The sequence below is a fragment of the Rhincodon typus genome, chromosome 8 (assembly GCF_021869965.1).
Source record: "Rhincodon typus isolate 14 chromosome 8, sRhiTyp1.1, whole genome shotgun sequence".
In the NCBI taxonomy this organism is placed as follows: Eukaryota; Metazoa; Chordata; class Chondrichthyes; order Orectolobiformes; family Rhincodontidae; genus Rhincodon; species Rhincodon typus.
Window position 1 is genome coordinate 78,194,058 of NC_063339.1, and position 11,704 is coordinate 78,205,761.

Here is an 11,704-nt window from a genome sequence, read left to right on the forward strand (position 1 = left end):
ATGAGTTTGGGAGATGTTCAAAGTAAGGTAGACTGAATCCTCACCTGCAGAGGCTTTCCATCATTACAATGGTGGCTCCACTTTAAACTGTAATTTACTGGCAGAAAGATGCTTTGGGATAGCTAGTGGTTGTGAAAGATGCTCCAGCAATAGCAAAACCTTTCGTTTCTTTCCGAGCAGAGGGTCACAGCAATCAGGTCAAACACTCAGACTGTTTTAGTCCAGCACACACTGTCTAACTTTACATCTGATCCTGTTATCCAGCGGAGCCCATTTAAGTGTACATTGGCAAAGGACCAAATCTGGTGCAGTCCTTGTCTGTACAGTCCAGTTACCGGTTTCTCTTCCTACCATGGGTCACTCCAGCAACTGTTTAAAGATCCTTATTCACAACCATGGTTAACATAAGGAAACACAGATAGAGGCCGTTCTTTAGACACTTTGATTTTATTATGATACTGTACTGCTTGTACCTGAATCATTTTTGCTAAGGTTGAACAAATTATGATTTTATTAACTGATTGTACTGAGTTATGGCATAGCAATAAAACAAATCAGTTAACCAGCCCGCACTGTCAGGGGAGGGTGGGAGAACAAACTGATTCAGTGAACTGGTATTGCATTGTATAATTAACCACCCAGGCCTCTTCTTCCATGCATCCTCCACAAACCTTCCCGACTCTGAACTGTAGGTCCAGCTTCCATGTAGCTCAGAAAATGAATTAAATTAAAAAAGGCCTAGGGCTCTGTTTGAGTTTACAACTTGTACCAGACATCAAATTGGGTAACGGGTCTGAAACTGTCACGCATTCTCTTTAAAAGTACAAACATTTAGTGATGTAATGGCGTCTGGACCACAAAATAGCCGAGTGCAGCAACTTGAAACAGGACCAGAGGATCCATATTAGGCAACCCCTCTCATCCAGGCACACAGTGTCTGCGGCACACATTTTTATGCACTTGGCCAAAGGAAGATGCTTACATACACACTGTTGCAGATTCGGCCTAATTTGGGTTTTATGGTTGAGATTCAGCACTTACACAAGGTTAGATGTAGCCGTTAGGGTAGTGCACACTGGCTAGAAGTGGAATGCAACCCGCAGAAAGGATAAAGGATGTGATCTGAGTATGACAGAGTCACCTCTACCCTGGCTGGTGCTGTCCAGGGTTTAGATCATCAAACTGCTTCACGTCAGTGTATCTTAGTGTCTGCAGTTCTGTTGTATTCATTTGGGGGGGGGGGCGGGGTTGGGAGAGGTTGTTCACACTGTCTCACAGAGCTGCCCATACAAGTAGAACAATGTCTCCTAAATTATACATGGAGTCTTTCAACAGATCCATTCCACTGGATGGAAAAACTAAGCAGCCGGTGAATCAGAGATGTAAGGCAACACCAAGCCTGTCAACACAAGGAAGGGACAGTGGGTTCAACTGAAGAGCAGAAATAAGTGCAGATATTAAACTATGGATTTTAACCTTGATATAATTTAGAATGTTAAAGGACTTCATCTGTTCTCATTGCTTAAAATACTGTATTTATCGCACTTTACAATATATTGGCTATTGATTTCAAAATCTAGCCTCCAATTTCTTGACCTTCCTTTGTTCTGTTTTGGTCCACCCAAATGGGGTGCAGTGGCCCCTCCCAGGGTTTTGGCTGAACATTTAAACAGAAGGCAGTTCTCAGGAAGGTTATTCTGTGACTCAATGCTCCACATCTCAAATAAATTGAAACACAAGCACAGAGGGGGTAACAGGAAGGATGATACACTGAACAAGAGGGAATAGGAAAGAAAAGAGAAGATTGAGACCAGGCTGAGAGATGTTGGGGAGGGGGTGGAAAAGAGAAAAAAACAGACAGACAAGAGAAGGAGAAAGCAGCGGTGGTAGGGAGAAAGAGACAGAGGGGAAGAGTGGGAGAAAGAGACAGCAGTGGGGAAAGAGAGACAGAGAGAAGATACATAGTATCGGGGCGTGGCGGGGGGGAAAGAGAGAGATGGGGAGGGAGAAATGGAGGGGCAAGAGGGAGGGTAGAGAGAAAGACTAGAATGGGTCAGATAGGGAAGAAGGAGAGAGCGACACAGGGAGAGGAAGGGGTTGGTGGGGGGGGGGGGGGGGGGAAGAGAGAGAGATAGGTAGTACAGTGAGAGATGGTTGCAGGGTGCACAATAGGAGGAGTGGAGAGGGACAGACAGTGGGGTGGGGTGAGAAAGTGGGCAACATGAGGAGAAAAAGCCAACTTGCAGCTGGGACCAGATTTATTACTCTACTGCAACAATTAGCATGTTAAATTTAGTTTGAATTCTGCTTAGGAACTTGTGATTTATGCATTCTCAATGACAAAGTACTGTTTGTACATAACCAGAACTATACAATAGAGTGGAAATGTATTATTGTCCCACCTCTGGGCTCTTTTCAGCACCTCCTATTAATGGCAACATAGGAGAGATTTGGAACTTTGGGATGGAGTGCAGAATTCAATCCAAATCCAGTACATAACATGCTGGATTATCAAAGAGTTGCACTGCCTTAGCCATGCAATATCCTCCATAAAATTTCACTTGGAAGGAAAGTTAATGTTCTGTGCAGGTTTCTAGATCATTATATCCTTTGGATTTCAAGCAGCTATCACATGGTGGTGCCATTAACTGTGCTGGGAACAGGGATTACAAAGTGTATCCTGTGGGTATTGCAGATGCCCCTTCCTTTCCCATGTGATTTCTGTATATCAATGTTTGTTGGACTGTGTCGGTATCTGCAGTAACACAGCAGTAACACTCTGCTACTTGAGGATAATCCTGAACTAGTCACAGCTTCCACCACTGCTGGAGAGTTTCAAATCGGGTCACGACATGGCCACTTTCTATTCACACTGAAGGAGAGCTGGAAATGCATAGTGGGTCTGCCAGTTTCTGACACAGAAAGAAGCGAGCACCTGCTCTCTTCCTCCCGTTGGCTGACAATTCTGCTGAGAATTTCCAACAGTAAATGTGACTTTTTTCTAGCATTAACTGATTGCCAAAGTCTTTACATGAGTAACAATGGGAGTGGGAACGCAGACTGGATGCTACAGTTCACAAGCTTCGATGTGCGCTGACTGCCAACAGTCAGCAGACCGGGACTTATACTTGGAGGCTTGTCCCGGCCAGTCCAGGGGTCACTGCAGCTCTTAAGCAGGTGCCACTTGCAGTCACTGGTAGCTGACTGATGCAAACATAACAGTGGTATGAGGAAGGAGGAGGCATAGAGGAAGGCACAGGAAGCTGAATGCTGCTTCTGTTCTCAAGGGGAAATAGCTTCCGCCTCTGCAAATTAAAACACAAGGACTTCAGAATGTTTACCTCTCAGCACTGGAAACTAGTAAAAATTCACACGCATACAATCTCTCCATAAAATTACTATTCATCACTTGGCTGGATTCTCACCAGTCTGTCAGGTTAGTAAAAGATAGCAGTTTGTTTGATTTCTCACTTTTTTTTGTACATATTTACAAATTCATCTATAAAAAAATAGCACATTCAAAAAGAAACAAACAAGGATTCTGTGCTCTCCTGGTAAACATTATGTACACGTCATTCAGAGGGAAAAAGGCTTCTCCATGATTTCACTTCGGCTATTAAAACAACTCTAAACCCTTAAACATCAAAGTCTTGCGACCTGCCCTCCCTCCCCTGTCCACTCACTGCAGCCCTTCCCTCCCCCAACCCACACCAGTACTTTCATGGTTACCGGCCCCCAACAACTGGGGGCTGAACCAGGCCTCGGCTGGCCTTCTTGCTGGGGGACGGTGAAGGCGTGCTCGTATCAGTTGGAGTCTGGGGTGTCCCTGGGACACTGTTTGACATGCTATGAGGGGAGCTCAAGGGGGAGGTGCTCATCATTCCAAAGGTGGCAGTGCTCGTTGGCCAAGAGAGGGGAGACTGCCCAGGGCCACTTCCTGTCATACCTGGAGATTCAAGAAAAACATATCTTGAGATTCAAAAGCAAAAACGAGTCAACAATCACAATCAACAAAATTAAACTCAAAATCATCAACAGTTTCACAAAAGTGGGAGGGATATTAGTGTTGGCACATTTGCATGAGCACCATATTGATTGTTGGCACCAAGCAAATCTAATGTAGGCACAAGTTAGGTGAAGCTTTATCTACACTGTCCCCATTCGTGCACTCCCAGGACAGGTACAGCACACGGTTACATACAGAGTAAAGCTGCCTTTACATTGTCCCAATCAAGCATCCTCCGGAAGGGACAGCACAGGGTTAGATACAGAGTAAATCTCCCTGAAACACTCACTGGACATGTATAGTAGAAGTTAAACAGGGTAAATTTCCAAACACTTCTTAATAACATGCAGGAGTTCAACCTCACCCTCAAAAACATAAAAAGAAAATAAACAAATTAATTTAATGAGTTGCACATTAATCTATAATGAATAAAGCTTGCTCGATTGTGTCAACCATTTTTTCTACTTGGAGCATAGTCAATCACTAATCAGGGTGCTTTACTTCAAAAAAAGAGCAGCCAAGCTATCAGGAAGGATTCAATTGCTTGCTCACTGCACCCCTCATTTAATATTCCCCCGGTAACCCTTTTATCAACATGCTGTTCCTGGGTGCTGCAGGGAAACCTAGTCTGGTTGGTCATTTAAAGACTCATCATTCATGACATAACTGTGACCAAATTCTCAGTGAGATATCTAAATGGATGAACAAAAGTGGGAATTTTGAAGTGGGTTCAGTGAGGAACCAAGTGTCACCAAGGTGGAGACAGGACAGAACATCTGCACAGGCTAAGTATGAGTCAAGTCAATGACAAATACAATTAGAGAATGAAGAGAATGCAGTGCCAGGAGAACATGAGTCAACTGAGAACAGAGGCGATCAGAGAATGAAAACCCATAGAAGTCAAGTCAGGATAGATGGAATAGTTTCATCTCAAATATTTTGCATCTAGCCAGAATGACAAGAAGTAGGCCAGACGTCAGCTACAGCAATGCAATTCTGATTAAAGGTTCTTTTTAAGGAAAGCAAGAGACATCTTTATTATTTGCTGCACTTTTATGTATGATTTTAGGTTCATTCTCTTGTCTGGAGTAAATATATCCACTTGTTGGTGTGAACCAGTGACTTGGTTTAATAAGAGTGTTTAGTCAGTATAATTTTTGAAAAAGGAGAATCACACAATCAATTTCACTAAATGCTGTAAAGCAAGGATTCTTTATTGGGATCCCCAGGCCATACTTTTGATTACCTTGATATTGGACAGTAAAATGATTACAGTCTCGATGGTTTATATGGACAAACTAACTTCAGACAGTAAATGAAACAGTTACACTTGCTTTATATAGCTCAAACCATTCTCACTTTTGTTGAAAATTGAAGTATGAAATTGCACCCAATGCTAGTGAGACTAATGGACTTTACTTCAGCCACGAGGAGTGAGGTTAGTACAAGTGCGCAAATGATGACACTACATTGAATCTTTACGGGGAAAGAGTGTGCTGCCACTGTTCCAAGGCAGACACTGTTCAGAGCTTCCATCTAATCCTTACCTTTCGATACACTGTACCCGTATGCAGCATATGCAGCAGCTGAAGCTGCTGCTGCACCGGCCCTGGCACCTGCCATTGCTGCAGCACTGCCAGCAGTAGACTTGCGGCCTCGATTTTTCCCTGAACCTTTTGAGGTACTTCCAGATCCTTTTGGACGGCCCCTGCCCCTCCCTGACAGGCCTATATTAGTAACAGATTTGTCTTGTGGAACACCTGAAAAAGAAGGAGATTAATACATCACCGCCCAGGCTATAAAAAAAAACAGAAATTCAGTTCATGAATGTTCTACTAAGGTAGACACCCTGAAGTGTGTCCACATTAACAGCTGGGATCCAAAAGCCATCACAAGGCATTGTAAACCACTGACAGAGGTTTTTATTAATTGTCCTCACATTGCCTAGTATCAGAAACTCGGAGCAGGAGCAGCCCTTTGAGCTCACTCTGCATTCAACATGATCATGGCTGATTCTCTAGCTCAACAGCACATTCTTGTTTTCACTCTATATCCCTTTATACCTTTACTATCTTAAAAAAAAACACTATCTTGAATATATTTAGTGATTCATTCCTCACAGCCTTGTGGTAGCAAATTCCACAGGTTGACCATCTTCAATGAAGAAATCTTTCCTCGTCGCTGTCCTAATGGTCTGCCTCGGATCTTGAGATGCCGTCCCCTGATTCCAGATTCTCCAGCTAAGGGAAAACACCCTCTCTCTATGTAATCTGTCTAACTTTTTAGAATTTTATACATTTCAATCAAATACCTTTTCATCCTTCTAAACTCTCGTGAATACAAACACAGTATCCAGCTGGCAAGAAAAAGTCTAGGAATAATAAAACTGGATAGACTACACAACATACTGGCATTGCCACTGCAACAAAATCCTAGAACACCCAAGCGGCTCAATCACCTCTCCACGGCAATGAAGAATGTTGGGCTTGCCAGGTGATGTCCATATCCCATGAAGGAATTAAAAAAAAACAAATGCCTGTAGATACTCATATGTGGGCAGATGTACAGACACATATACAAGCAAATATACAGTCACACACATACGCAGGCACATATATAGAACTACCAGCAGGATATGAGAAAACAATTCACGAAGTGCTGAAGGGAAGATTACAAATTGACACTTTGGACTGATATCACAGTTGAATTGTTCTCCTACCTCCCACTAATCCCCAGCTGCTAATTCTATTTATAATCACAAGCTTGAGTGGTACAACAAAACAAACAGGAAACTAGACAATTAAACAGTACGGGTGACGATCACTGCCCCGGTGACTCAAAGTCACGCAACGACATCCGACTTTAATCCAAGGTTACAAAGTAACCAACTATGTTCCCAGCCACACATTTGGTGCAAGGATGGGTTACTTAATGCACCGAGAGCTTCCTGTTCGTCATACCATTCACATGGTCTGAAGTTGAGCCTGCAATGGAGACCGGGGAATTGGTTGCTCTCGACTGCGATGCTGACATTGGGTCGTCCACAATCACAAGGTCGCTGCTGCTTTCATCGGGTGCAATCGATCCAGTGTGCTGTTCACTGCTCATAGATATCTGTGGGGGCAGTAGGTAGAAGTTATATTGCGAGCCAGTTTGCTTCTGCAGAAATCGCTAGATCTCAATAAACGATTGCATGTAACTCTATTATGGGAGTTCTTGCACAACATCACTTAGACTGAGCAGCGACATGGATAAACAAGCATTAAGTTGGATAATGTACTACCAAGGTGATAGCATGTTACTAAGGTAAGAAAAGGTAAAGGTAAAGTCATCATAGTCCCAGAGGACCATAGGCTGCTCTCTAATTAGACACATTATTGGTGGCAGTTTAACGTGAGGCTTACCACGCCTCAGGCGAGGTTGAGAATATGGAGCCTTCATGGTAACATCAGCCGCTGCAGGAACTGAACCTGCACGGTAGGCATCACAAATCAGCCATCCAGCCAACCGAACTAACAGGTCACTGGACAATATGTCAGTAACATTAAAGTAAGTATGCATTATTAAATAAACAAGGATCAAGCTGATAGGAAATTTTCATCTCAACTTCACATTGATGGTCACAAAGGATCAAAAAGAAGAGTCACTGTTACAATTAGATGTAGTTATGACTAAGTTCATAAGATGTAGGAGCAGAATAAGGCCATTTGGCATATTAAGTCAGCTCCGCCATTTAATGAGATCATGGTTGATCTGAATCCTCAATTTCACTTTCTTGCTTTTTTCCCATACCCCTTGATTCCCTAATTATAAATGCGTCTATCTAAGCCTTGAAAATATTTAATAACCCAACTTCCACAGCCCTCTGCAATAAAGAATTGTACAGATTCACTACTCAGAGAAAAAATAACTCTTCATCTATGTCTTAAATAGACAATGTTTTATTCAGAGATTATGTCCTCTGGTCTTAAAACTTGCGCACAAAGGGGAAAAAACCTCTCCGCAACCCTTGAATCAAGCCCCCTAAGAATCTAGTATGCTGTCAGACTAACTTCTCAGCCTTCAGTTGCATAACAATGGTCAAAAACACCTTTAAAATGAAAAGAATCAAGTCCATTTCCAATACAAGAAAGCATAAGCCACATGAAGTTGTTGTGAAACAGCACCCTTTTTAATTAGCAATATACACTGATTGCACAGTGTGCTAACCCCACATGATGCGCACAAATCTTTTACATGGGCCTCTCCAGTCCAGTCTAGTTCTTTGCTAAGAATTTTAAGGAAAACAAAGTGAAAATGTATTGGAACCAAGGACCAGAAGCAGGATGAATCACAGACACAAGGTGGGTTATCACAACTTCTGAAATGCAAAACTCCCCTCTATGCTCCAATGCTTTTCCCTTGTTATTTTTTGGCTTTTTTTTTTGTTTCTCATTCAGCCATCTTTTTCTTATTTCTTTACAGGGATCCAAGATTTCCAGAATACTCTCTTTAAATAATGGCAGTCATATCCCCTTTTTGATGGTATACCAGTAATACAATGAATCCTTGATTTTTTTTGACCTTCCAGGTGTTCTTTTAACATATGTTTTTTTTTGACAGACACACTTTTTCCCAGATATTTTCCTTCCCACAAATACTCCATCCAACTTTGCTGAAAGGTTCCTTCCTTCAGTCAGTCTTATTTCTGTGGCGGGCAAATTATTGGAGAGGATTCTGAGAGATAGTATTTATGATTATTTGGGAAAGCATAGTTTGATTAGAAATAGTCAGCATGGCTTTGAGGGGGGCAGGTCATGCCTCACAAGCCTTACTGAATTCTTTGAGGATGTGACAAAACACATTGATGAAGGTAGAGCAGTGGATGTGGTGTATATGGATTTTAGCAAGGCATTTGATAAGGTTCCACATGGTAGGCTCATTCAGAAAGTAAGGAGGCATGGGATTCAGGGAAATTTGGCTGTCTGGATGCAGAATTAGCCGTCCAATAGAAGACAGAGGGTGGTAGCAGACGGAAAGTATTCAGCCTGGAGCTCAGTGACCAGTGGTGTTCCACGGGGATCTGTTCTGGGACCTCTGCTCTTTGTGATCTTTATAAATGACCTGGATGAGGAAGTGGAAGGGTGGGTTAAGTTAGTTTGCCGATGATACGAAGGTGGGTAGAATTGTGGACAGTGTGGAGGGCTATTGTAGGTTGCAAGGGGACATTGACAGGTTGCAGAGCTGGGCAAAGAAGTGGCAGATGGAATTCAACCCGGAAAAATGTGAAGTGATTCATTTTGGAAGGTCGAATTTGAATGCAGAATACAGGGTTAATGGCAGGATTCTTGGCAGTGTGGAGGAACAGAGGGATCTTGGAGTCCACATCCATAGATCCCTCAAAGTTGTCACCCAAGCTGACAGAGTTGTTAAGGCGGCGTATGGTGTGTTGGCTTTCATTGGTAGGGGGATTGAGTTTAAGCGCCACGAGGTTATGTTGCAGCTCTATGGTCAGACCACTGTGTTCAGTTCTGGTCGCCTCATTATAGGAAGGATGCGGAAGCTTTAGAGAGGGTGCAGAGGAGATTTACCAGGATGCTGCCTGGAATGGAAGGCAGGTCTTGTGAGGAAAGGAGCTAGGGCTTTTCTCATTGGAGGAAGAAGGACGAGAGGTGACTTGATAGAGGCGTACAAGATGATGAGAGGCATAGATAGAGTGTATAGCCGAAGACTTTTTCCTGCGGCAGAAATGGCTATCACGAGGGGGCATAATTTTATGGTGACTGGAGGAAGGTATAGGGGAGATATCAGAGGTAGGTTCTTTACACAGAGAGTGATGGGTGCATGGAATGCACTGCCAGCAGTGGTAGTAGAGACAGATACATTAGGGACATTTAAGTGACTCTTGGATCGGCACATGGATGATAGTAAAATGAAGGATAGTGAGTTTTGATCTTAGAGTAGGATATTAGGTCAGCACAACATAGTGGACTGAAGGGCCTGTACTGTGCTGTACTGTTCTATGTTCATGTCTAAATTCAGTCCTCAGATATATGCAGGGAAAGGAAGTGACTAAAGATAGGTCTTCTCATAATGTCAGCTGGGCCAACAGCTGAACTGTCAACTGCTTTAGTATGGAGTGAGCCTCCATCCTCATGCAGTATTGAGTGCTGGTTCCACCTCCCAATCTACTCCAAGAACTGTCTGGCACACAGTCCACTGGCCATCGTGGCCTCACTATTTTTCCCTGAATGCAGCCCTGGTGCCATTGCAGACAGATACACAAAAATGTGAGTGAGAACCTTGCAGCTGGTTTTATATCTTGTGTCCCTGTGCTGATCCATGCTGAGCTCCTGCATTAGAGGCTCTGTTTTCTATTACCTCACTGTAAGGGCTAGGCATGGCTGAGTCCACACTGATGAAAGACTCTTCCCCATCCGCTGACAGGTTTCCCGAGGACATGTTGGAATTATCAGCAGATGCTAATGAAGGTGTCAACAACATAGTCCATCCCTCTTTCCTTCGCTTCACAGCGTTCTCTCCATCTTCTTTCTTCTTCTGTCAAAGACAAAGTCAACTTATCAAAATGACAGTCTTTCAACCACACCTAATCTTGTGGCACACAGCCACCAGTGATTCCATGAACCGGTAAGACATTCACACACCCACAAGACAACTCAATTCCATTCCCTTGGCAGCTTCAGCACAAAATTGTAAGCAGGTTCACCAATTCTGGCTTGGTGCTGTGTACAGCTGCAGGCATGGATCCTGTAACCAAATTGTACCCTCCTAGTCTTAAATATCTGGAGTTCTTGGTCTGCTGAAGGATGATTTCGGATTAGTCCTGTGGTGCTGTACATTTGAAATCTCCAAGCAAAGCAGGGCAAGAAGCCAGGATAAGTAGCGTAGGTAAAATTCAGTCAACATTTAGAAACTGTGCACACAGTCCTCGTTTCCCACGTTTATAATGTAAACTACATGTTTAAACCGACCTTGTTGTATTGGTGCTTTCGGACTGCAGCAGTGATATTGCACATACACAGATAGCAGAGTGTAATTCCTAGACAGTTTCTATTATTAGATACAGGCTCAAGAACAACTTAAACAGGAAATTTTGGTCAAAACTGCTTTCAAATGCTGCTAATTACCTTCTCCAAAGGCTCCCTCTAAGTGTCCACACTGCCGCAGCCTGCATGAGGAAGCAAGGGAGCTTTCCTCTGAATCTACCCCTATACGTACCTGCCCTGGGAGAGTTTGATGGGCCTGTGTTGAGTAGAGGGTGCTTTTATTTCGCATCAACTCGACTTTACCAGCATTGAGAAACCCTGATGCTGATACTAGGTCCTGAAATCTTGCTGTGCTGACATTCCTCACCTTGATAAGGACCAGAGCCAGACTTTTTTTTAAAAACCCATTTAAAGTATGCATCACCAGAAGTCCTAATTAATTCTTGTCTAATTAGTATTCTTACAGGGTAGTGGAAAAACAAATGGCTAAAGTTTGCAGAACCAGCTTTTTCTTCTATTGTGGGACTATCTGAAACTGTGGGGGAATACGTGTGTGAATACATAGTTATGAAAGAGTATATAAAAATGAGAATATGTATAGGAGAGTTGTTCTTCTTTCCACATTGTGTGCATAAATGACTACATACAAAAGTGAGTGTGTAGGTGAACCTGCACGTAAACATGCGCTAGTGAGTGTGCTCATTGCCATGTG

At 43.1% G+C, this 11,704-nt stretch overlaps 1 protein-coding gene across 1 annotated transcript in view; it reads right to left on the minus strand.

Moving 5' to 3' along the window:
• Positions 1–428: 428 nt before the first annotated feature.
• Positions 429–11,704, minus strand: part of sptbn5 (spectrin, beta, non-erythrocytic 5) — a 165,848-nt gene continuing 154,572 nt past the window's right edge. Inside the window, exons 64-67 of the mRNA XM_048600480.1 lie at positions 10,367–10,543; positions 6,967–7,120; positions 5,554–5,766; positions 429–3,946 (exon numbers count right to left, since the gene is read on the minus strand). Coding sequence (XP_048456437.1) covers positions 3,726–3,946; positions 5,554–5,766; positions 6,967–7,120; positions 10,367–10,543 — 765 coding nt within the window. The 3' untranslated portion in view covers positions 429–3,725. The remainder of the gene's footprint in view (positions 3,947–5,553; positions 5,767–6,966; positions 7,121–10,366; positions 10,544–11,704) is intronic.